The sequence below is a fragment of the Porites lutea genome, chromosome 7 (assembly GCF_958299795.1).
Source record: "Porites lutea chromosome 7, jaPorLute2.1, whole genome shotgun sequence".
Classification (NCBI taxonomy): Eukaryota; Metazoa; Cnidaria; class Anthozoa; order Scleractinia; family Poritidae; genus Porites; species Porites lutea.
Genome location: NC_133207.1, coordinates 16195803 through 16222038, shown reverse-complemented (window position 1 = coordinate 16222038; position 26236 = coordinate 16195803). Strand labels below are relative to the sequence as shown.

The window sequence follows — 26236 nt, the reverse complement described above, 5'->3', positions numbered from 1 at the left end:
TTAAGACTGAAACAAATACGACAGATTTATTGCCCTCCTTAAAAAAAAATTACTCTCTGCGAGAAGCCGGCCTCTGTAACGACTTCCGAAACTAGTGGTTGAGGACTGGTCAAAGTTAAACTGATAATATTGGTGAACGGCTTCAAAGAATAAAATTGACTGAAGTTTATTTTTAAACACAAGAGAAAAAAATACTTGTAATTTTTAAGTGCACCACAAAAGAGAGAATTAGCAAGATCAGTTGAGTCCGCAATACCAGTCAATATCAAAGTGCAATATCTTAAACAATCTTAAACATTCTAAGGACATAATCGCTTGGAAGAATTATGGGAGCTTGAGGAACGGGGTGTGAGTGGAGGGCACGAAAAGGGAGAGGACAACCTTAGAAAAGCGTCCATCTTTTCTTAGCATTTTATTATCTTTTAACTTGGGAAGAAACTCAGGCATTCGATTCTCCTTTTGTCTTAAGACAGGCTAAAGAGTTTGACATGCAAAATTACCTCATCCAGTAAGATTTTCAAAAAAAAAACGCAACAATTCTTTATTGTTGTATAAATTAAAATAAGACCCCTGATAAACTTATTTACTTGTAAAAATTTGTATCTAAGATTAGAAAAATACCCTATATTTAGATTTTCACCGCGGCTACTCCGCGTTTAATACAAAAAAATTCTTTCAATCTTTGTCCTGTGTTGGCATTAAAACCTCACAACGAAAGCGTTGAGATATATCGTGAAACTCCTTGTCTTTGCATAAAAATAAATTAATATGAAAATTATTATTATAAAACAGATTAAATATACTTATGAGTTGTATTAGTTTTTGTGACTTATTCATGCGTATTTTCACGAGATACTTGACAAACACTTCAAGACAGTACATACCACCTACTGTATAACCATGTTATTTACTCAAGGCATTATATGCCGCTCTCAACCATATCGCTGCTGCAAGAGCCCCAGGATCCGGGCGTTTCAAATGCTCCTCACTAACATAGCTTGAACGACCTGCTCGGGCTGGCATGGTGGCGGTCGACTGGGCTCCAAGTTCAGCGGCCTGGAATATTAAGCGTGGATTACAAGATCAGTTGTGAGTTTTTTAAAACACTCTGAGCCAAAACTGCCCCCAGTGCTTAGACGATAAGACATCCAATCGGCATTCTGGGAATCTTGCCGGGGACTAAAAATGTTTCCTCCCACCACGCTCGTAGTGTTAGGAACACTTTTCTCAATTTGGTTTTCGTTAGCAGAAATTAACACAGAAGTAAGGTTTTCATGACAGTCCGGCTGTCATTTGTCATTGCATTCAGGGCAGGGATACAATTTAAGGAAGGGGGCGGGTTTCCAGGTCATGTCAAACACTGTTTCTAAGGCTTCAGTTAAAAAGTGAGCAAAGTTTTAAGGTGGCTCGACCCGGTTTTTTTGTGACAAGACCGTCTCTCTTGGAACACAAAATGCAAAGATGCCTCAAACAAAGCAGGAAAGCGACTTGCAATAGGGTGTAGATTAAAGTTTCAAAAGATGTCGGGCTCTTTTTCGAGATCGACGTATCCATGGCAACACGGTAGTCATTACCATTTTTACGTTCCTTCATTTTGTAGGAAATCTAGAAATTCGTTTTCGAAGCTGCTTATAGAGTTTGCTTCGTACCTTTTTTAATCAATTTTAATGGAAGCGTTTTCTCAACAAACACACGTTTACCCTGTCCCTAGGAAGTAACCTTTGGCCTCATATTGTTTTTAGAGTTTTCAGTTGTCCTTGAAAGAAAGAAATCGCGTCACTCGGTTTCTACGAGACTAGAGAGTAGGTGTTGTCACTGAAAAAAAGGGTCGAGCCACCTTGAGGAAAGCTTGGCTGACTTGTGGCGCCTTATTCTGGTGAAGGTGGGAGAAGGGTCTTTGGATATCCGCGTACCTACTTACAACCTCCCCTTCTTACCCTACACACCTCTTCTTCAATCAAATCAACAAATTTGAGATCCGGCCCTCAAAAAGCTTCTTTTCTTTTCCCCAAGCTTCTTTGCGTATTTATGAATTTCATAACATCTACATGTGTTTTTTTCCTTAACGCAGTTATCAAACAACTAAGAGTAAAAGCAACCACGCCGCCAAGAAATAAAAGCTCGCGAATCTGTTTGTGAGTACCACTGTACCCTGGTAAGCCCCCGGCGAGCAGGGCTATGAACTGGGTGGGTGACCAGCCGTGAATATACTGTCTCGAAGACTCCTATTTGTATCTTTCTTTTCTTTTTCTTTTCTTCTTTTTCCTTGTTTTACTGACCTCTTTTATTCTTAAATGAGTATAGCAAAACATAATCAGCATTATTTCGGCCGCCGAATGGAAAACAAAGGGGTAAGTTCGCAGGCAAACGCAACAGGCACAACGAACTGAAACCAGTCTTTAATCCATCCGCGAGAGAAAGCGCCAAATTCATTGTGGGTTTGCCTCAGTTGAAAGACAGATATTTCAGGGACATAAGAAACGTTTTGACGGTAACAAGCCGAGTTGAAACGCATTTCCGACACACGCAACCGACAGAGGCAAACTTGTCTGCGAAGTGAAACAAAATACATACGTTTTTTACCTCCATTTTCGCTCTTATTTTGAAACTAATGGTCCAAATCACTTCCATTTTCTCTCTAAAAATAATTCAGCCGTGGAGATCTAATGGCAAAAGCCTTTCTTAATCGCTAAAATGGTCGCAAAAACAACCGGCCCAAGGTTGTTTGGGGGTGGTTTTGATGCTAGGTAACTGCGGACCAACCCAGTTATAAGTTACTACCAAAATAGACGTCTCACGTCTAGGGTTATGGGTTCTTGACGTCCAGCAGTTTTTTTTCTTTCAAAACTATCTCCAAAGTAGCCAATGTAAAAACTAAGATTGCAAACACTGCCTTTTTCTTTACGCCTCCTATTTCATCCTCTCTTTCTCTCTCTCTCCCTGTACTTCTCATTATCCTTTCCTTGTGTGATTTTCAGGCTTATCGGATACAAGAATGGTGCCTGTTTGGCCACTTTTCAGTCAAATGGCTGTAATTCTCGGTAGGTACGTTTTCAACAATTCGGCCAGATAGATAGTTATATACGAAAACATGTGGCCAAACCGAGGTCACACCCCGCTCTGAGGTCCAACTTCGAGCCACGAGCAACGGCGAATTCCGACTAAATTAACAATCTCGCGCAGGGCACGACGGCGTTTTCTAGAGACAGTACACATACCTCAACCGCTTTTCTCAAGGCTTCTACAGGATCCACGCCTGAAGCAAGTTCGACGGTTAGAGTTGATCCTGCGGGGTACAAAGCATCAAGCTGAAAAGAAAAGAAGAAGTTTATTTTTTCAATTCTGATCGAAAGAGCGCTTTTTTTTTTCTGGGATTGACAATCTCATTTTCTTAAAGAACTTAGCTCAAATAACCACCCGAGTTAACGAGCAGCGCTAAAGGTGCATTCAATCGGCAGCAACATTAATTTGGTTTATAATAATAATATTTAATAATATTTCAAAAATACGCTTGGATGTCAAGTTTTATATAACCAAACTTAAGCTGTCTCCTGAAACAAAATAGGTAGATCACTGACATACCATTGTACGATCTCCTGGCACAGCTCCGCCATACCTACAAAGATTCAGCTATAAATTTAATTATATTATATAATAATATTAATATCAATAAATGAATAATAATAATAACAACAACAACAAAAAACAATAACAGTAGGACAACTCATAAAAAATATCCACTAAACTCAATGCACAATGTGAATTTTGGTTCCCAGTTTCAATCACAAGTGTGACGACTGTAGCAACGCCCTCCAGTGCTTCCGGTGCAAAGACAAAACACACTATGTTCGAGTCGTGTCAATGTATTTAGCACCAAAGTTCTTATTGAAGACGCTATTTTTCGTCTCATACTAGAGACGGGACCGCAAATTTATGTGCACATCTAAACGATGCGAAGATCTACCCGTTTGCAGGGCAAAAGCAGTACCTTCATCTCTCATTCATTTTAAGACCCTGAGTATGGGTCTGTTCCCTGCTAGGACAGGTCTCTCACAGCAAGAGAAGAAGGAGGGGAAAGAGAGAGAGAGACCGCTGCCGGCCTCCGTTGGCGGATGCGTTTCCTATCACGCATGTTGCCTAGTTCCCGTACGGCGTCTTTCCAGGCCTTCTCGGTCAACGCATTTCAGTGACGTATCCGGGACGAACGGCCGGGAGACTCAAAAACTTTCTCGGACCACGTGACCCGAAATGCATCGGCCGCGCACAAAAATGAGGCCTAGGGAACTAGGCAATCACGCATGCACTCGCGTTTCCTTAACAACCAATAACCTCTTAGTCAAGTGCGACACAACCTACAGAACCGGTTTACGCGATAACAACTGTGGGCTCAGAAATTTCCAGCGTGCAGTCTCAACAGGGCACGCACATTCCACAGAAAACGAAACCCGTTTTGAAACCAGTAAATTTCGGCTGCAAATGTGGTCGGCAGCTACATGAAAGGACACGTCGAGACCGGCGGAGGTCTCTTTCTTTCCCATCATTTTTCTTTTGTCGTGACAGAACTCAGCTAGCAGGGAAATCGGTCCAGTCCCAGTAATTGAATCCGCGATCTCTATATCTAGCTAGCTCTGCAGTCAAGCGCAGGGCTGGGCCTATATACACACGCCTCATAGCATAACAGCGCAAGGTTAACAAAATTACCGGTATGAAGGAAATATAACCGATAGATGCCACAACAGAGAAAGGAGGAGGGAAGTTCCTCTGCCCTTTCGCCAGTTTTCATACCTCATCATAGCCTGAACACCAACATTCAAAGCTTGAGCCCAGGCCTGCGGAGTTGATTTGTTCCTGAGGGGTACTGCACCTGATATGAGAGCGAGGCTGTACAACTGCGGAAACATAAACAAATTAAATGCAGAATAACTGAGGGCAGTCAAAGGGACGCACTATGTCTCTATATAACTGTTCTCAAGTAATGGATGTATTAGTACTCAACTGTTTACTATTATGGTGAACTCGCAGAACTTAACTGAAGACTGAGGTTCCTGATTAGTTGCCATTGTGATAAACGCACTTGGAATGTTAAAAGAAACAAAGATAAGGCTCGTGTTGATCCAACCACTCAAGTGAGTTTATTACGCTGTTCAACCTATGATTTCAATTAGACTTTCCCCGTCATTTTTTTCCTGGATCGTTGGACCATTTAAAAGGACTTTTCACACCTGTTTGGCGCCAAATTCACTGCGTTGACCTCAACACACTCGACCAATGGGATATTTTTAACATGACATAACCTGAGAAGCTCTAGGAAGTCGCCGTATTTGTTGTTGTTGTTGTTGTTGACAACAACACGTGTCTGATAATTAGAGCAACTCCAGTATATGTTAATCATTTTACTTGTGTGAATTCAGGGTGCAAAGAAAGTCAGTTTTAAGGCCCGCCATTCGGACAAGTTGTTGCTAGTATACACTTGCCCGAGAGTCTTTTAAAAAGCCCCAAAAAAATTTTGATGAGCAGCATTGATTACAGTTCTTCTATAATTTGAATTTCCCAAAAAACTTCACTTGCTCGAACAGGATTCACTAGCCCGATTGCAAAATCCACTAGCCCCGGGCTATCGGACACGACTTTTTTGCACGCTGGAATTTATAATTTGATTCAAATCCACTCAGGCGAAACAAGGAGACAAGTCGATCTCGCGACGACGCTCCAATATTGTCAACCAGCAAGAGAGGATAATGGGACAGAGAGGGAATCTTAGGGCGTTGGCCGGGATATGTGAATTTCACTTAAGTTATTATTAGAAGTTGTAATTAAACGGAAGTCTAATTCCTGAGACGTCCGCACATTTAAATCAAGTCCAGAAATCAAGTCCTCGATGCTAAACAATGCAATGGCGTCTGTTGAATTCTCTCTTGACAACGCTGAATAAAAGTTCGAGGACCTGTCCGGAAACCAACTTCCGATTATTTTTAGCGTTAAATTGGTCTAAAAATAACTTTGCTTAATTCACATATCCCAAGGATTGGATTGGGCGTCTCCCTCTCTATTCCACTATTCTCTATTGCAACGAGTGATAGTACCCCGTGTTGGTAGGAATAACTCAACAATAGAGAGCTTTAGATTCTGAGACGAGGACGACTACAAGTACAAGATTTTCTCAATACTGAGTATCGCTCACGCGGCAACCGACGTCATTTTGGCGGGAAAACGTGATAGCCGTCGTCATTCTACGAGGGGTTTTATCGAGAATGTCGTAGAGGCCGGAACAAGTTATCAAATATATGAAGTTTTATCATTTCGCTATCGGGTAAGGGCTTAACCTCCTTCAGTATTAATAACCGTACGAACTTTTTTGGTGAACAAAGTACAATGAAGCTTTCCGGGGTGGCTTTTTTTGAGAACAAGCGCAAAAACATAAAGTTAAATCTCGTACTCGTACTAGTTCTCGTCCTCAAATCTAGAGCACTCTAATATTGACTCACCACCCCCGAGCTTCCACCCATGTAGTCTTCGCATAAATCGCCCAGCGATAACAATAACTCTTCAGGATTGTTACACGGTAAACCTGGCGTGTCGTGAGATCCCAAGGCTTGCTTGAAAGCTGCAAATAAGGCATTACAATAACTCAGGTTCTAAGTAAGGCGCCGTCCACACCGGTCCGGATGCTTTTGAAGCTGCACGCTCTTATTCACATGAAACCTGTGAATCCGCACACCGAAACCGCATATTTTTGAAACAGGTCTCCAGAATGGATTTTTTTTTAATCCGACGGGTTTGGTGAATTCGCGTGGACGACTGAAACCGGACATTACAACTACATCATATACTCAGGTCCAGTCTTAAATGAAAACTTTCAAGTTCAAAATGGCGGACAACAAAGTTCTGTTTGCAACTTTGCTGGCTCTCGTCACCAGTCTTATTGCATGAGTTGAAGTTAATTTCTTCAAAGACGATTTTCGGGTTCAAGTGCATGGTTCGACAACGTACAGGCAGGTCTGGCCATTGCGCACGATATGGCTACAACCAACATTTAAAAATACCGCCAAATCACATCACGGGATCGGTTTGCGCATGCCTATTAGCTAATGATTAGCAAATGTAAATCGCAGTAGCGTATTCGTATAGATGGGTGAATTTAAACCGGATCACACCACACCGACTTGGTGTTGACACAAATATCAAGTGTGCAGTTTCAGGGTATCAGGATTCGTGTGCACTTGGCCTAATACTCAACCCATTGAGTCCAATGTAACACAGTGTACAACAATACACTCTTCTCACATATGGTAATATGCCCGTCTAACCTCGTTTACGGGTAAAAATCCTTTTGAAATTCAAATACGAAAACGTCGTCTGATTAGCATTTCAAAGGACTCTTTACTCAAAAACGAGGTTAGACGGGCATATTACCATACGTGAGAAGAGCGTATGGGGATATGCTTTACGTTACTAATACTGATTAGTAGGACAGATTATCACTTCAGCGGAAAAGGTAAATAATACAAAACTATCGAGAAACATTGTCGGAAAAAATGTGCACGCGACAATCCCAAAACGTAATATGGGATATGATCAATACACTGTTTCTGACAATGTAGCTGTCGAATCTACTTTTGCTGCTTTCCTTAAGCACTCGCAAACATACGTCCATGGCCTCTCGTGTCATTCTTTCAAACTTCTTTGAAAAGCAGTGAACTCATAACAACCCATAATACCTTTCGGGATACTCGCGTGCACTTTTTCCCACAACCTTTCCTGAAATAGCTGTGTATGCAGCGTTATGCACCGACCCCGCTCTAGCATGCGTAAGCAGACGCTTTGTCCGGCTCTTGTTTCACCTGCCAAAAAACAAGGCTACGGCCGGCGAAAAAGCCGCATCGCAAGTCGGGTGGTGACGCCACCGGAAGTGATTTTCACCTCATGTCGCCGTAAGTAACACCTCTCCATAGCGAAATCTTAAAATCCCTACTATCTGGTCCCTGAACCACGTCTTTTCAGGCCTTCTCGGTCAATGCATTTCGGTGACGTATCCGAGACGAAAATAACTCGCTCGGAACAGGTGACCCGAGACCCATAGGCCGTGGAATAATGAGGCCTAGAGACTAGGCAAGAAGTCCGTATATAAAAAAAACGTTAAGCCAGCGTTTAAAAAAAAATCCACTCTGGGGACCGTGTTTATGGTGCCCGAAAATGCCGTTTACGTTCAATTCTAGCTGTTCAATTCTCGCCTATTAATTACATATAACTATTGGCAACATGAAATCGTAAGAGTCACTATCACATTGATATCAATGCGAATACACCACCTACTGACAATAAACCTCCCCTTGTATTATGCAGGATGTTTATCACAAGAATCTAACCTGAAAAAAGCCGATATTTAGCGACGCCACCACTGGTTTCTCCCCAAAATACAGTCTGAGGAACTAGCGCAGAAATTCCATACTGATGACGCGTCACTACCCAGATCTAAGTAGTGCTTTTGATTGGTCGTATCGCAAGGAAGATTTACTTCAACCAATCAGAAGCAAATCTGGGCAGTACTTCATCATCAGTATGGAATTTCTGAGCTCATTCCTCAAACGTCATTTTGCGTGGAAACCAATGGCGGCGTCGCAAAATGTCGGCTGTTTTCTCAGGCTAACATGAATCTAGTTTTATGGCCTTAGGAAGCTTTCCATTTGTCAGAACTGGTCGGCCGAACCATTGCCGGACCAGTCAATAAGCAAATGAAATCCGCTTTTTCCGACGGATTTTGGCTGAAAAACCATCTCCTCCGTGCATACTATTTAGGATTCAGCGTGCAAAGAAAGTACTGTCCGATAGCCCGGGGCTGGTGGATTTTGCTATCGGGCTAGTGAATTCTGTTTTTAACTTGCCCGACGGGCAAGTGATGTTTTATGAGGAATTTGAATAACAGAAGAACAAAAAGTTTTGGGGGCTAGTTGAAATGACGTCTGGGCTAGTAAATACTAGCTTCAGCTTGCCCGAATGGCAAGCTGTAAAAATGATTTTCTTTGCACCCTGGGATTTGACTGATCTGGCTGGGTAGTTTTGATTATATGTAATAGTGAAATTCTCATTACGACGGGAATGGTCTGGCCGGTCAGTTCAGACAAATGGAAAGAGTCCGTGGTTTCAACTAGTGTCCTGTAGCTCAGTGGTAGAGCATATGTTCTAGTACCCAGAAGGTCAAAGGTTCAACTCCTGTAGCGAGAACAACCGACTGTGCATGTAAGTGAATTAAAAAAATATATATTTCTCTAGTTGCAGTATATTTGCACACCTGTTGCTCCACATGAAAACGTGCTGCCACAGTCTCCATCACCAGTTTGATTATCCAGCTCATTTAGCTTAGCTTTGCTATCCAAGAGTGCATCACTAACATGGCAGATGACTGAATAAACCTTTTCACCTGCAATAAACACAAAACGAATCAAGTTATCACAAATGTGTTATATGGAGGATATTACACGGCCGCGTGGAGATACGAAAATTCTCCTCTCGTTTTGCAAAATGCTTCACTCGTTCGCGCAGTTCTATTTATTAGATCTGATACACATCGATGAAATACCAAACCGCGTGGAGAAACGAATTTCCTTTTCTCGTGTTGAAAAATATTTCACTCCTTAGCGCAGCTCTATTGATTAGATACACATGAATGAAATACCAAACCTTTTCACTTTAATAATTTTTTGCTGTGAAAGGCGCGATTTATTAAGTAGTCACAGCATAGGTGATCTTTTCATGTGTGAAGGTAACATGTTATTTTCACATGTGAAGATATCATGTTTTCGCGCGAAAGCTCACCTGGTATTTCATTGGTGTTTATATAATAAATCATTTTCTCTGTAAGTTACAAAGAAAATGACCGACTATTACAGCGTAAGACTGTACAAGTTACCCAAGGCTGTCAGCTTCTCGGAGGCGATTGTTTGCTTTTCCTTCTCCGTGTCCTCAGATACCTCCAGTGGTTGTTTGTCAGTTCGCATGTAGCCTAACGTTGGTGAAACAGATACACGTGGCCATGCTGGTGCATTTGTACTTTGATCTGTTAAGGGAATAATGGACCTCTTTTCATATATGTTTACGGCTGAACCTCTCTACAACGGCCACCTTGGGGATAGACGAAAGTGGCCGCCTTAGAGAGGTGGCCGTTGTGGTGAGCTATAAACAAGAGTCAATGTATGTACTGTCCAGCAAAAAAAGTGGCCATTGTGGAGAGGTGGCCGTAAGTGGAGGTGTGACTCTACTGTTAAAATAATATTCAGACGTAACTTAATACAAAATAAAGAGACTGTACAGATAACCCATAGCTGTTCTCAAAAGAGACTGCCGTTTGTTGTCTTTTTCCGAGACCTCAGACACCTCTTAAGGTTCTGAAGGTTGCCCAGGGGGTATTCCCTTACCTGGACTATGCTGCCCCTGGGAATGGCTTTCAGGGGCTTGTGTCTTACAGCCTGCATCGCAGACTTAATTTACCTCGGTAAGTAACGTCTGCAAAACCCTGCTGATATCCTTGTTCTAGGCCCCCAACGGAATCAACGAATTACCGGAACTGCATTTCGATATTCCTTTTATCCTGATTGGTAAATCCACAATGGCTTTTTAAACAGGCCACTTATGGCACGGCGTACTCAAATTCTGATACAGAGGAGGGGGCCCAGAACAAGGATTTCGGCGCTGTCTCGCAGGCGGACTTAACTAGAGGTTCAGTTTTCATCTGTGCTGCAGACAAGAGTCTCAAACCGAGTATACATTTTCACTATTAAGTGTCCTAAACAGGGTGTCTTTTAGAAGCGGAAGGTTTATATAGAGTGGGACGGTTGGCTTTGAAAGGTCTACATTTGTGCCACCAAGAATTTTTTAAACAATTTTCTAATCTGATTCCATGATGTCAGTCTAAAAAATTACTTAATTCTCTATTAATACGAAACGAAATGAATCATGGTGATAAAACAAGGTCATTTGTATTAAAGAAGACACCCCAAAGAAGACACCCCAAAGTAGTTCTTGCTGACTTAGACTTCGCAGACGACATAGCACTACTGTCGGATGAAATAGCTCAAGCTCAGGAATTACTGCTAACAGTTGAAAAAGAGTGCAAGAAAGTTGGTCTTGTACTGAATGCTAAGAAAACAAAATCAGTTGCTTATAACATTGATGATCCAACACCATTACATACATTTGATGGCACTTATCTGGACTGGAAGGATGACTTCAAATATTTAGGGTCATGGGTTGATAACTCAGAAAAAGACATCAGCATAAGGAAAGTGCAGGCTTGGAGAGCTTTGAATGGTATGACGAAAATATGGAAGTCCAATATGAGTAAAGATTTGAAAATCAGATTCTTCATAGCCACCATTGAATCAATCTTACTTTATGGGTGCGAGAGCTGGTCTCTGTCAAAAGCACAAGAAAAGTCGTTGGATGGAACATACACTAGGATGCTGCGAAAAGCTTTAAACATCCACTGGAGCAGCCACATACCAAACCAACAACTGTACGGAGATCTACCAGCAGTCAGCAACAAAATCGCCTCTCGTAGGCTACAACTTGCGGGACACTGTTATTGCCATCCAGAGCTAAGTACCCAGAAATTAGTCCTTTGGGAGCCCACACATGGCCATCGCGGGAGAGGAAGACCGAATACTACCTATGTTGACACTCTTAGGAGGGATACTGGGGCATTCGAAGTTAAGTGAGATTGCTGCACTGATGGCTGATAGGAGGCTGTGGAAAGATCTAGTGGTTGCCCGCCTTCGGGCGACCAAGTGAGTGAGTGAGTGAGTATTAAACAAGGTGGTAAAATATCCAAGATCCACATACAAAGTCTCCAGACTGATCTCCATACATTTCTTTTACAAATAGTTGAGAGAATTTGGTTTAAGATCAAAGCGTTCTCCCTTTGGTAATGAATTTAGTAATTCTCATAACTTTTACTCTTGATCGTCTGCTGATAATGTTAGGAGAACATTGATGTTGGTCACTCTTGGGACCTAAAGGGTTAAACAGGATCAGAACTGCACACCTCTACCCAAACCCCCACCCCCCAGCACCGCCCCCCCCCCTCCACTTGAAATGGCTATTTGTCAGTTCATAAGTAGACTTCTGTTGGTGACACCTGCCACAGGATTTCACCATACCATACATTGAAGCCTCACCTAAGCAGTGTGTTCTTGTCTCATCAAGTTGAAGTAAAGTGATTGACACTCCAGCCATCTCTAGTGATGACATAAAACTTCCCCCATAAACTCTATCAACTTTGACACCCTTTTCTTTAGCTGAACACATAAATAAAAACAAAAAAACATTAGGAATTTAAATCATACCATATTTCCTCACTACTGTGTAATCCAATATTGTGAAAGGAAAGAGACTTACTGAGGTAATTAATTGCTGCCCTTGTTACAATGTTGAGTTCAAGAACCGATGTCCCGCCAAGATTATTGACAACCAGTGCTACACTGTCACCTGTCAATGTGAGTGAGCCCAACACACATGTTAAGTTTTACAGACATTTGTCAGTTTAAAAACGAGAAGGGAGCTGGGCCGAGTTAACTTTGGCAAAGACTTCTGGGAATGTTCTGGCACTAGGAACAGGGAAAAAAATTGGCCAATAGCTGACCGGCACGTCTCCAGTAAGAGTAATGATCCCAGAAACAACCATGGGATGCATTTCGGCTCCAATATATAATTTCCTTCTCATTTCTAAAGAGGCAATTAAATGTGTTATGGTAGTTTCAAATCTACATTGGCCTCTTGAACTCCCAATTAGTATTTACAGTCAAACCAAGTCAAGCGTACCCCCCAAGATTCTATCAGTGAATTGATTATTTGAAAAATGAATCCGTTAGTTGTTCCCGTAACTGGTGTCAAATTCAAAGTGGCATTTCTGCATGCGTAATAAGCAGTGAATATTTTACGAGAACTTCTCTGTATTTGGTCAGATTGGAAATCTTTGAATGGATTAAGCTTCTTAGAAGACATTTACATCAATTTCAGGAAAATGGAGCTGGTAGAAATTTCATAACTGCCTCACATGTGAATTCACGGTTCATTACACATACAAGAATGCAGAGATCAATCTGAAATCTACAACTAGCAACGGATTCAACTTTTGAATAATAAATTCATTAATGGTTTCTTGGGGGGTACGCTTGACCTGGTTTGACTGTAATCTAGGAGAGGGTTGAGTGCCTTTATTTTGGTTCAAAGGTGATTGCTGACCAAGAGGACTTGGATGTCTCCTTTTACAGGTTGGCATCCCTGGTTTGTGTTCTACAGATCCTGAAAAATTTTTTTAGGAGAAACAAAGTAGGAGACAGAGTTTCTTATTACATGTGCACCTTAGTTTATGAATTCCTCTGTAAGACAAAAATAAATAAATACCAGTATATTGATTACAAATAAAAGTACATATACAAGAGTTTCAGCAAGTCTGTTTGGAAGTAAAGAGGAGAAGATGCAAGTGGACAAGAAACGTTTGGCAAATGTAACCGAGTAAAGGACAAGAGAAGGCATTTCCCCTTCCAAATGGTAGGAGAAACACAGGCAAGCCCAAACAAAAAAGGAGGCCTTTCCAGAGAGGGTGCCCATGTCAATCCCTTGGATTTTTACAACTTTTCTTTAAAAAGATTTTTTTTCAATTCGTTGCTTTTGGAAGGTAATAGTAATAGAAAAAGAATGTCTTCTGTCACAATTTCTCTATATGTACTACTTGCAGCTGTTTAGGCCTTATTGCAAGTCAGAATTAATCCTCAGGATTTCGCAGGGTCTCAACTGGTGCAGAATGACAAAGAGAAGATCTTAGGTAGGAGTTAAGAGGGAGCCTGCCAGCTAGCCATCAACATCATAAAGAGTGAAAAATTGCATCAAAGCCCTCTGAGCAGTCTTGTGATCTTGGAGTGAAGATTATGTTGAGGAAAGATCTGCAGTTTTCTAAAATTTTCACAACAATATAAAAATTAATGTTAATGTTGTAGTTGATTTTTCATCTCAGGTAATTTTTATTAATTTTCCTTTGTTTCAACTTCATTAGCATACATTGCCATACCCAAAAACAGAAGAAAAACAAAAATTACCTGAGATAAAAAATTATCTGCAAAATTGATGTCAAATTGACCAAAGAGAAACAGTAATAATAAGATTGAAAATCTCGCTCAGAGTAAAATGAAAATAAAACAAGACAGTGAACTCCTGACCTTGTTGAAGGCTCAGTTTATATGTTGCACCACTTTGAATGTCTGTCATGTGATCAATCATTGTTTTCACAACAACATCAGCTTTCTCAACCTAAAATATTAGACGATAAATCAACAATTGATAAACACAATGTGCCTTTTAAACTAATAAAGTCAAACCTACATTTAGGGACCACCCTCTGTTTCGTAGCCTGCAGTAACCAAATGGTTACTGGTTACACCTGGGACTCTCAAATGAGAGTCCCAGGTGACAAAATTGACAGTAAATCACTACCAACAGAACCTCTGTTATAAAGCAGCCAGGCATGTCACTACTCCTGAGGGTACATGTGGTCGTTTCACAGAGTTCAGTCATGGTAAAATTACACGCAAATGTGACAGAATAACAGAAGCTCATTATTTTTGCATTCTTCACCTTGACTCTCTTCACACCAGGTTCTCCATGTATTCCTACAAAAAAAGTAGTCATCATCATCATCATCATCACTTTATTTGATACTATAAGGCAGCTTGAAAGCTGATGTGTACAGCAATACACACACATAGATGCATACTTCACAACACCACTGGGGTCTATAATCCCTAGTCTTTATCAACCGTGGTGCAGACGTGGGTTCTTTTATATTACAATAGAATCAGTGAAAGAGCTGTAAGACCAGCATCTGTGTTACACCTTCATTAAAGAAGACCAGAATGTCTAACCACTGAGGATGTCAGAAGAAATTGAGGCAGCCCATTCTCCTCAGTTGGTTGTTGCGTGGTCAGCAGGAAATTCTCATTTTGAGGGTTTTTTTGTTCAGGTAAAATAATAATATTATAGCAAAATAATGTGTAGATGAAAAGCTGCAAAGTCCTCACCCAGGCCTAGTTCCATTTCATCACTGCCTAAATGAAAGGATGGTCCAAATCCTGGTAAGCTGCAAGGAGCCAAGCTGACGCCAATAGTTCCTAGTAATGGCGAAAGGAAAAAAAAGTAATAATAATCTTGGGTCAACATTAATGTCAACTTTATTGCTTCCAGTAATACAGTAACACTTAGGGTAAATCAAGTCATATCTGTGCTATATATTTACCAATGAAATTAAACTTAAATGGTATAGATTTGCATTTTACATACCCATAGCATTAGCAGCTGCTTTTGCTACCTGAGTTATTTCCTCTAGGGATTTCCCCTCCTCTGCCAAAGCGCCTGCAATCTGCAAGAGTGTAGGTTACCATTCAGCAGGACTTTGACTTAACAGTATTCTGAACTCTCATCCATGGCAATTCACAACTTAACAAATACCCAACACATAATGGCTGGATGTATAATTTATCATATTTGGCAAAGGCCATTTCCAGGCATAACTACTACTATAGAGGTTGAAAAGAGTGCTGTCCAGTAGCTGTGGCACTACCATATTTTCCTACCAGGCTAGTACCTTTTCACACACACTTGCTTTATGGTTAAGAATCAAGCAAACAATCTTCCATGTACAACTAAACCATTAAAGAAGGCATGCATTCAATTAACTCAGGCAAGCAAAATATGGGAATGGTTTGTCCAGCCGACAAGCTGGAATTCACATTTTTTGAAATCCCTGCTATATGCAGCTACTATAGAAATATGTAATGGGCTTGTTTATCATTTTCTCATGTTAGTTGCATAAAGTTATTAATTGGGATGTTAGCGGGCAATACTCTATGAGTTTGCCATCCTATTCAGTTTAAGGGAGGGGGGTTGAGGGTGGGAGGATTAGAGCCTCTCACCTCCCGTACCATGCCCTTCAGTGTTACATACCTTTGTCTCCCACTAACTGCCATTCTTCTTGTTTTTTGTTTTTGTTTCTTGTTTGTTTTTTAATGAACGAACTTCTCCTCTCCTATCTCCTGTATCCTTTCGCCCAATTGGCCAGAGCAGAAAATACCATAATATTCTTTAGACTGCCATTTGGGTGGTTCTTCATGAAAACTTTATTTCTGCAGTTTTTTTGTTTCTTTGTTTTGCACGAATTGTATGTGTGCAGTGTATGCAAAATTATGAGGAGCTGATGCATTGCACTTGCAAATCATGCAGAGACCAAGAGATATTTCAGAAGTCAGGTTCACTTGAAGCACCACCCAAACAGAAATTTGAAGAATAGTATGGTATTTTCTGCTTTGCCCAATCACCTCAGCTCCTGTCCCTCGGTCCCCTCCAGTAGTCAAATTTGGTAATTTGGTAATTATTTCAGCAAGAAAATAAATCATCCTGAAACATTTTGTCAGATGTAGTCAAATGATACTTTCAGGCAAATAAAACTGTAGACTGAGCTATGATTTTCCCAAGTCTAATCTTGTGACTAAAGCGGCACGCGCCAGTACCCACCCCGCCCCACTCGCTCCCCCGGCCTCAGTTGGGATTACACAATACCTTGTGAATTAGCACGGTTCCACAAAGACCCCTTCTTCCTGCCGTTTTATCCTTGCTGGTAAGCGCACAGTCTTCTCCGACCACTACCATTTCAACCTTCATTCCCTCTGCTTTCGCCCTCTCTGCAGCAAAACCGAAACTTAATCGGTCTCCAGTGTAATTCTTCACAATCAAAAGCGTTCCACCTTTGTTCCCTTTACCTACGGCTCTAATGGCAGCAAGTATCGATTTCGTTGGAGGAGAAGTGAATACGGCGCCAGCGACTGCAGCTGTAAGCATTCCTTTTCCAATAAACCCAGCGTGCGAAGGCTCATGGCCGCTGCCACCCCCAGAAATGAGCGCCACTTTACCAGACTTGCGAAGCTCGTCAACATCTTCTCGAACGATAACGCGGTGATTCTTAAGAAGTTTAAGGCCGGGGTTTGCCAACACAATCCCTTCTAAAGCTTCATCTACTGTATTCAGAGGATTATTTATCAGTTTCTTGGACGTTGCCGAATTTTTTTCATCTGCCATGTTTCACGTGCCGGTGAGTGGACGAGGTCGGTGTTTCGCTGCGCGAACTGCTCGATACAGTCCATTTCCCTAGGGGTAGGTACACGGGCCAACGTCCCGCGCAGGGAAAACAATTCGTTTCTCAGCCCTTGACTAAGGGGAAATTCAAATGCAAATTCGAAGTTAAGGGGTGGGGAAATTGGAAAATTTTGAGAAATCGCCCGAAGGCAACCACGGGATCGTCACGGGCACAGGCCGCCCATATTATGGGCTCCTGACAGGGACTAGCCAGCGACCAGTGCTTTCGTTTTCTAAAGCCTGAGTGACAAGAGCGAAAAGGGGAAGGGCGGCGGTGGGGCAGAGGGAGAAAAGAGTAATCTCCCTCCCTTGTGCCCTTCCTCCCAATTCCCTAACCGTTTCGACGCCTGCTACGCAGGCTACAATCTTGGACAAAATATAGAAAACCTAGACCCCCCCCCCCCCCCCACCCCCCTCCACCCAATGGAGCGTTTTTGCCCTTCGCGCGGCTTCGTGCTTAATTTGGGGGGATGGGGGTTGGCTGTTCCATTTTATTCTGACCAAGATTGTAGCTTTCTCTCCAACTCATATATGACCTTAGGGGCCCAGAGCTGTGCGGTGCGAAGTTAGGAGGACGCTTGCATCCGCCCTGCTTGCAATAAATGGTCACCAACTCGGGCTTTAATCCGGGGTGAACTTTCACAAGTCCTTCCAGAGCCTTATCTACATTCAACGGTTCATTTAAAATACGTTTTTGACGCTTTTGCTATACCTCACTCGACAGCCAATTCTGGGACTGCGGGAAAATGGAACAAATTTATCAAATCTGAGATACCTAATAGAGAGGTAGGGAGGGGGGGGGTCATTTCCTTTGATGCTGCTCTCTAGTTATCAAGAGCCAGGGGCACCCAACGGCAATTTTCGGGAAAATATCTGTTCGGAAGACGATTTGAGATCTAGAATTTTCGGAGCATTTGTTGTAGAATTTCTTGCTTGCCTGCCTCTCCTGGGATTTTCGAACATCTACAAAATGGTATAATTGCCATTTTTAACGGATTTTGACCCTAAAAAAGGCCACCTAGAATTTTCGAAAGCCTTTTCCTGGCTGAAATTTTCGAGAAGGTAAGTTTTTATCCCTATAATTTTCGGATCACTAGACTTTCACCTAGGAAATCCGAACAGATGAAAAGTTTTTAGGGGATAAAAATATGCCTATATCTACCGTTTGAATACTAAAATACGTTCAACAATGCTATGTTAAGTGGTTTTGAACTATATCCTCGTTGGGTGCCCCTGAAGAGCCATCTTGTAGTTATTCATTCATTTATTTACTTATTTAGCGTAGCCATGATTCTGAGTTCTCTGTTTGAGTCAGGGGAATTAGAAACGAACTGCATCACCATTAGAAGCTAGCAAGAGGGAAATATGTCCCATTATTCTCTGTTGGGACTAAACTGCATGGTTTCATCACTTTTACGCTAAGCCGTGAGTTTATTAGTAGAACCAAGAGAGGTAGAATAAATCTTCTTCATTGACATTGTTTTACTGTTTTGAGTGCGTAGCTGGCGGGACTTTTATACGCGGGGTACTTTCTTGGTGGTAGACCCGTGAGCGGAAATCATCTTACCGAATCTCAATTTCACTTTCTCCTAATCTTTAGTGATCTTGTCAAAGGCCAACGCACTCCCGCCCGGCTACGCAGGCCCAGAATGGGGTACTCAGCTATAATGGTCTATACGGAGAGGCTCCGCACGAAAGGGGTACCTTTTTAAGGCTTCAGGTACATGAAAGGGTAGGAATTTCACTTGTTGAAGTACGGCTGAAGTATGTGAAAGGTAGCAGAATCTGTCATTACGGTCTGCATGAAAGGCCTGAAAGGTAAAGGGCCAACGAGGCTAATCGGCTCCTGGGCCAACAGATGAATTTTGAGGCTATGAAAAAGTCGAGAAAACGTTCTGGTTTTGTGATTTCAGCAGTTAAAAGGGCTCTTTTGTCAAAATATATAAAATATCAGCAAGTCCACAGCAACAAACCAATGAGTGGTGCCGGATGTCCCAGTTGTAGATCTGGATCAGTACAATTAAACTTGTAGAAAAATATGAAACGGCAAACTGATCCTTACGCAAGGCGATGAAGAAGTTAGCCTGTGAACAGGTTCTCTGTTTGGGAAAAAAAAAGCGGGGATAGGGAAGGGAAAAGGGGGAGAGGCATTTTCGCTTTTCCCTCTCCCCAGTTCCCCGCTCGACCAAAGGCCTGTTCACAGGCTATGAAGAAGTAAACAAAAGAATAAAACAAAAAATTTATATTTAACAAATTGCCCAATATTTCGGTTTGAAAACAAACATTTTTCAGGGGCTAAAAGAAGAAGGAAAATAAAACTAAAAGTTCAAACTGAGTTGTTTAAATATATATTTTTTGATTTATTCTTGTGTTTACTTCTTCATCGCCTTGCCGTAAGGATCAGTTTGCCGTTTGGTATGTCTCTTTTGTCTCCTGATTAAACATGTTAAATATTAACGAGGGATGCGCCTGGAAGATGCGCGCGGGCGGAAATGGGAAGGAGCGAAAAGAGGAGACTCTGGACGCGATCCATTCAACCAAAATTTCCGGAAATTTCGGTCCAAAACTCAGTGGATCGGTTCGGTCCAACCGGAAAAGTTTCGAAAAAATGGGTCCACCATTTGGGGTGGACCACTTTTCCCTTTTCGTACCGGTTGGAATTTTGGTTGAATGGATCGCGCCCTCTCTCTCTCTAGGAGTTCCTTTTCCCTCTTCTTTCCTATCGTCCCCTTCGCCGAAATTCCTTAATAGTCCCCCGCGACCGCTCCATGACCGCCTCAAATGATAAAAGACGACTGGGGACGAGTCAAGTGTGTAAAAGGGGTATTTTTTCTCTCAAAAGTGGCATACTTAAGAACCTTAAGGGTGAGGGGTTGGACCTCGGGACAGAGCCTACCCGTATAAAACTTTGTTGAGTACCCCCCGGACATGCAGGTTATATTTTGAACAAAAATGCTTCAGTGTTAAACGACAACTTCGAGGTAAGCAGCCTTGGCTTGAAGGTATCAGCGAGCTGACATGATTATCCTACTGCAAATTGAGGCAACTGAATGAACGAATAAAAAAAAGGAAGAAAAGAAAAGAAAGTTGTAGGAGATGTCCACGTAACTAAAGGTACTCATGTCTTTTGATGGTTGCATATCCTTTGTGACGAGATCAGAGTTTTTTCAGTAAAAGCTAATCGATAAAACTTTGTATAAACAGGATTTTTGGATAAAGCAAAACGTGGTTTGCTCCGCTACCCGGCATATCAAACGTGGCCCACTTTGTATAAACAGGATTTTTTGATAAAACAAAACGTTGTTTGCCCCGCTGCCCGGCATATCAAACGTGGCTACAAAAATCAGATACATTTTTTTTCCTCTTCACCCTCTTAATTATATGATGCCTCAAAGACGTAGATAATTTTTTTTTATTTTTAGAATTTGAGTATTATGTTTACTTTGATCTACTTGTTTTTAAAAATTTATTTAATTTATTTTTCCTTCCGAATCACGTTACCAAGAAAATTGCACCGCTTAGGCCTTCACCAGCTCGTCCGTAGGACATTTACACCTAGATGCTTTTAAACTCTTTAAAGACTCTGGTCAGACTAAACAACGGGATAATACAAGAATTCGTTAAATTAACAGTTTCTAAAGAAAAATCCATTTCCTTGCCACAAAAGTGACCTCGGTGTTCATCAGAAATATTTTTTTCCTCAGTCTCCGGTCGGACGATCAATTCTTTTTCAAGGGCAGGGGCCATTATTAGATGTAAACGCAGGCTGAGCAAGTATAAAAAGACCAAATCAAACTAGGCATTGAAATAAATCAGGTGTATTTCGCTAGCCGCAAAATAACTCTCACATTTACCGGCCGGCTCTGCAAATAACTGATAACAGCAAGTTCACGTGAATGCATGCGAATAAAAACAGACGTTTTCCGCAGTATTTGCTTTTGTTTGACAAGTCGGGTAACTTGTCAAAAAATGCTGTTAGAATGGTATACTTACTTATTTCTGCGGCATCAAAAAGGAAATTACTTGTTATTCTAAACTGAAAAGTACGCAAAACAATTCCCTTTGGAAATAATTTAAAATTTTACTTGGAAATATCAAACTGGGGGCATATTTCGTCCTCGTTAATTTTAGAAAACCAAAGTGCTGTTCTTCCATTTACCTTCCGTAAAATACAATTTTTCGAAGCTCATACACGCATATAACGTAATCATTTTGCTAAAGTAGATTTAATTGAAGCATAAGTTCTGTATTTGATAAAAGTCAGTACATTCATTTTGTAAATAACACATGAATAATGAGAAATGCTTTGTTATTGTATTGTTTGACTCGTTTTTAGATAATGTTACCAATGAAACTGTGACGCTTTTGATTTGGAATTAACATTTGAAAGGAAACGAGCTATTCTTACAGGAAATGAGAAACAAACTAAAAAAAAAGTTGATCATGACCGCTCCACTCAATCTTTGCTCCACTCATTTGAAGACACCGAAATTTAAACCAAGAGTTACGTTACGGAAGTGCTCTCAAATTAGGCTTCTTTTAATGATATAACCCGAATATATTGCCCCACTCGACTCGTATTCAGTATGCAAAGGATGGATTGAGAGTATAGGATAAATTCGTCACAAGCCAACGATTTCGGCTTTATTTAGAAAAAGACTAATTATTACATTGTCAGCTCCGGATGTTTGTGGGTGTCGATGTATTCGATCGATTCCCGACCCATTAAATCATCTTTTAGCTTCTGCGATTTTTCATGCAACTGGATTTTCAGTTTTGATTTCACGAGCAGAATTCAGCCAGCAGTCCGCCGGTTTTCTACGATCTACAAGGTCTGGGTGGCTTTGGCCCACGCATCATTGACGTTTGTGGCTTTTAGTTTTTGGCAATGGCAAACAAATCTTCGTCAAGGTTTCAAGCAAATCTTTCCTACACCGACGCAGTAGCATCGCTTACAGATGGGTCACTACTTTCTGTCATCTCTTTGGGCTGCGTTATGGCATTCGCGACTTTCGGTAACATTTTGGTTCTGCTTGCCGTGTACCGCACGAAACGTTTGCGAACAACAGCTGCCATTCTGGTGGTAAACTTGGCAATCGTAGACCTTTCAATCACAATCACAGTGGTGCCGTTTGTGATGGCCACAGCTGTAACTCAACAGTGGATATTACCTTGGGTGATCTGTAAGCTTACAGGTTTCATAAACGCTTTCTTGACCGCGGGTCAAATCATGGCTTTGGTACATATCAGTATTAACAGATATATAGCAGTTGCATTACCACACTCTTACGAAACAAAGTGCACCAAACAGGCAACTATTTTCTCTGTAGTGTTAAGTTGGCTATATTCTCTCATTTGGACCTTAATGCCTTTCTTTGGATGGGGAAAGCTTGGATTTATCCACGGCACTCTGTTTTGCAACATTTTGTGGTCTGAGGAAATTGCTTATGCGATTACAGTTCAAGTAATGTGCTACTTCCTACCTTGTATAATAGGAGGGATTCTTTACCTAAACGTTTACCGACTCGTAAGATCGCAGGGAAAGAAAGTTTTTGAGACAGCTACGAGTATAGAATTGACGGAAAATGGGTCAGGCAAAGAAAGTACGGAGTCAAACTTTAGCACTGTCACAGCAAGCCCAGCCGGAGCAATTTCGTTTCATAATCTTGCTGTTTCAAGGGATGACATCACCGAGTCAGGGTTCACTGATGATAACCGCAACGCTCAGGTCGCTCAGACATGTGCTGCTGCCTTGAGACGAGGTAGACGGCGGAAAGCCATGGAAGCAAGGGTAACTAGAACGCTTTTAGCCGTCATCATGGCTTTTGTATTCTGCTGGATCCCACGTGGAATCGCGAATGTTTGGGCGATCTTCGCGAGTCGTGAAGATGTCCCGCGCGCGCTTGAGTACATTTCAACAGTTTTTGTTTTTCTTAACGGGGCGGTGAATCCTGTTTTGTACGCCGCGTTGCACCAAGATTTTAAGCACGCATTCATTAGGATTCTTTGGTGCCATAAGCCAAAGACGAAGAGCAACCGAAACGGAGCTTTTACTAATGCAAGTGTTTCTTGACCTGACGAAAAGTGGCGGGAACTGTATGAAAAGGATTAGCCTAGAAGGGATAGGAAATTAATGTTAAGTGTTGATTTACCTGTGCAGCAAATCCTCGAAACGCGCACGAAAGAATCACGTCACAAATATTCAAGAAGATAGGAAATCAATGATAAGTGTTGGTTTACCTCTGTAGGGAATCGTCGAAACGCGCGCGGGAGAATTACATCTCTCGTTTTATCAATCCTATTCAAGAGGATAGGAAACCAAAGTTAAGTGTTGGTTTACCTGTAAACCAAATCCTCGAAACGCGGGCAGAATAATCGTTTCTCAAGATTTTTTTCACCCTTGTTGATCTCTTGCTTTTAACTAAATGTTCCCAGGAAAAAGCTGGAAAAAATGGTAAAGAATATCAGTAAGAAAAAGTAGAAAATAGAGACCACAGGATTTAAAGCCTCGCATGAACAACATGTAATAGTTTTTAATTTTATTTTTATAGTTGTAACAATAACGTTTGGAGACTGCATTTCACGATAGGAGATAGGCAAAAACGAATTGAACGTTAAAATCACTTAATTGTGGCAGGAGGTCCCTGATTGTGGTTATCGGTTGCTCCCATTGAGGCCTACTGCTTCTATTATGCTTTTAATTACTTCCATAATATTTAGATAAAAAGGGAAAGGTTGCTCATTTTAACCAGGCTTCAACTAGGCTTTTATTTTAAGTACTTCAGTTTTCAGTCATAGACCCGGGTGTTTCACACCAAAAAGACAAAAAATGACCTGCTTATTAAACAGTTACTTCCCCCCCCCCCCCCCCCCCTCCACCCCTACACCTTAATCTAAGCTGACTAACCAAATGTATTCCTCTAAAGTCATGTTTAAAGCTAAAACTAAGCCAAGCTCAGCTTAGCACCAAGATTAAAGCTTGTTTTTACAGTTTTGCAGTACACTAACAGTTCGGAGATCTGATAGCTGGTCTTATACCAAGTCACTTGGGTAAATAATAGGTGGATATTGCACTGGTTTGCTGAAGTCACAATCAGGATTGCTGTCCTGGCAATCAATCAAGCTGAGATCAGTTTTATCCAGGCACAACTCTACACTATCAAGCATCTGGCCCATACCCTACAATGAAGGAAAATAACCATTAGGGAGCATAAAGAGACTTTCTCACGCTTTTTTGCTACCTTTTTAATTAAAAACCAAAAACGTTTCTCACATCAACTGAATTTCAAAAATACTGGTCTTGTTTTGTTATTTAAGGCTATATTTAAGCATTGAAACTGTTTCCTGTTGTCTGTCGAAACGGATGACGAGGATGGAAATAGATAGAAGTTGGGCGAACTTCTTCAAGTTTTAATGCAATGCCAGCAAAACTAAAAAAAAACTGTTATGGTTAGTACTCCGGCCTTACGTTGTCTTGTTCATATCTCCACAGGAGCATTATGTGTAACCTGTGAACAGGCTCTCTGTTTGGGGAAAAAAATAGTAAGGAAAGGGAAAGTTCCTAGTTCCCCGCTCGACCAAAGGCCTGTTCACAGGTTACATTTTGTGTGGATAAAGGCACTAAGTAATGACGCCACCTACCCCTCCCCTAAGCTAACATTAACACTTACTTCTCACTCAGGGCAAAATGTTGGCTTAGGGAAGGGATAGGTGGGCAGCCGTAATGACTTCATCACAGAATTGACCTAAAACAGCAATATCCTCCTCTCCTGACATGGTCAGGAGAGGAGCGACGCACGTCAACCAGTAGACTGCAAAACAGTCGGTTTTTTTCTCAAAATCAGTAAAGAAATCGGTAAAGCGTGGCGTAAGAGTCTTACGCGCGCGAAGCGCGAGAGCCTCACACGCCCATTTGACTACTCGCGCGTACTTGAATACGCAAAAATACGGACTGTTTTGCAGTCTAGTCAACCAGAAGTGGACTTTTTGCATGTTTTTTGCCCAATTTTTCGGCCAAATTGGCTCTAAAAGAGTAATAAAACTTAGCAGTACATATTTGGTAGTGTCAATGCATCTTAGACAGAAAAAGGCCTGATTTCCGTTTGAAAAGCGTCGCCCCACAACGTCTTCCCTTAAGCTCTCTAATATCTCTCCTTCCCACCCTCAAAAATGACCTTCCCATATCACTTACACCTACATTAAATTTCTAAATCTCTTCAAATTTTCAAGAAGAAGAAGAAAATAGTCAGGGAGACGTTATCGGGAATTGATCCAGGTCTCAGAACTGTAGCTCATTGCCCATACCTCAACACCATGATTTCCTGAGCAGAACGTTTTTGATGAACAGCCAATTAAAGTGTACCATATCGAGTTAGAGCTTAACCCTAATCACTACCGTAACAGGAAATGCTTAGCCCTAATCACTATATTTAGTGTTATCACCAAAGTCAGTGCTTAACTTTAATTACTATAGTCAATGCACTCCCTTCTCTGTAAGGTATTACTTTGTGTGGGTACCATAAGGTGTCAAAGCTCATTTTGGAGGATGGAAACGAATGATAACCGACAGCAATAACAGATTCAGAGTGATTATCAATTTCAGTGTCGAAATTTTTTTTGGCGTGATAAGATTGGTTCGGTTTTGCCCCCGGGGAAAGGGGCGGGGCACACTCTTATTTGGCCCGAACGGGCCTTTTCCGCTGAACAGGGTATGAACTTTAGGGTCTTGTGTCTTACACACGGTATACAATTTCACTAGCCGTAGCCTGCGTTACAGCTGGCCCACGTATCGTCAGAACCATTGGTATTGTTCGTCTGTGGTTTTCTAATACGATATCGTGCACTAAATCGCAGACGGTCTATACAGGCGATTTCCCTTTCGAACCCACTGGAAGCAATTTGTTGCTAAAACATATCTTGATTCCAGGCGACGAAAAATATTTCAGATTTTTCATACACATTTTGGTTCGGCCCAAGAAAGACGTTTCCACAGTTTTGCGTCAATTGCAGAGCCAAGGGGAGGTACATGGGAAATTTGTCCAGCTACAGTTGTTTAAAAAGG

General features: G+C 41.5%; 3 protein-coding genes across 3 annotated transcripts in view; 1 reads left to right on the top strand and 2 right to left on the bottom strand.

Moving 5' to 3' along the window:
- Positions 1-514: 514 nt before the first annotated feature.
- LOC140942578 (triokinase/FMN cyclase-like) lies at positions 515-17186 on the bottom strand. Its single transcript, XM_073391497.1, has 14 exons — positions 16603-17186; positions 15328-15406; positions 15069-15158; positions 14626-14660; positions 14211-14301; positions 12391-12480; positions 12171-12290; positions 9908-10054; positions 9290-9418; positions 6486-6604; positions 4786-4889; positions 3583-3616; positions 3219-3308; positions 515-1056 (listed from the first exon to the last, which is right to left on the bottom strand). The coding sequence occupies exons 1-14, from the start codon at positions 17116-17118 to the stop codon at positions 904-906; spliced, it is 1797 nt and encodes a 598-aa protein (XP_073247598.1). The 5' UTR covers positions 17119-17186; the 3' UTR covers positions 515-903.
- A 4596-nt stretch (positions 17187-21782) lies between these two features.
- Positions 21783-23552, top strand: LOC140942582 (5-hydroxytryptamine receptor 1B-like). The gene has a single exon (XM_073391502.1). The coding sequence runs from the start codon at positions 22064-22066 to the stop codon at positions 23246-23248; it is 1185 nt and encodes a 394-aa protein (XP_073247603.1). The 5' UTR covers positions 21783-22063; the 3' UTR covers positions 23249-23552.
- A 141-nt stretch (positions 23553-23693) lies between these two features.
- LOC140942587 (ribonuclease Oy-like) overlaps positions 23694-26236 on the bottom strand; it is a 15369-nt gene continuing 12826 nt past the window's right edge. Inside the window, exon 10 of the mRNA XM_073391509.1 lies at positions 23694-24354. Within this exon, the coding sequence (XP_073247610.1) occupies positions 24208-24354 (147 nt within the window). The 3' untranslated portion in view covers positions 23694-24207. The remainder of the gene's footprint in view (positions 24355-26236) is intronic.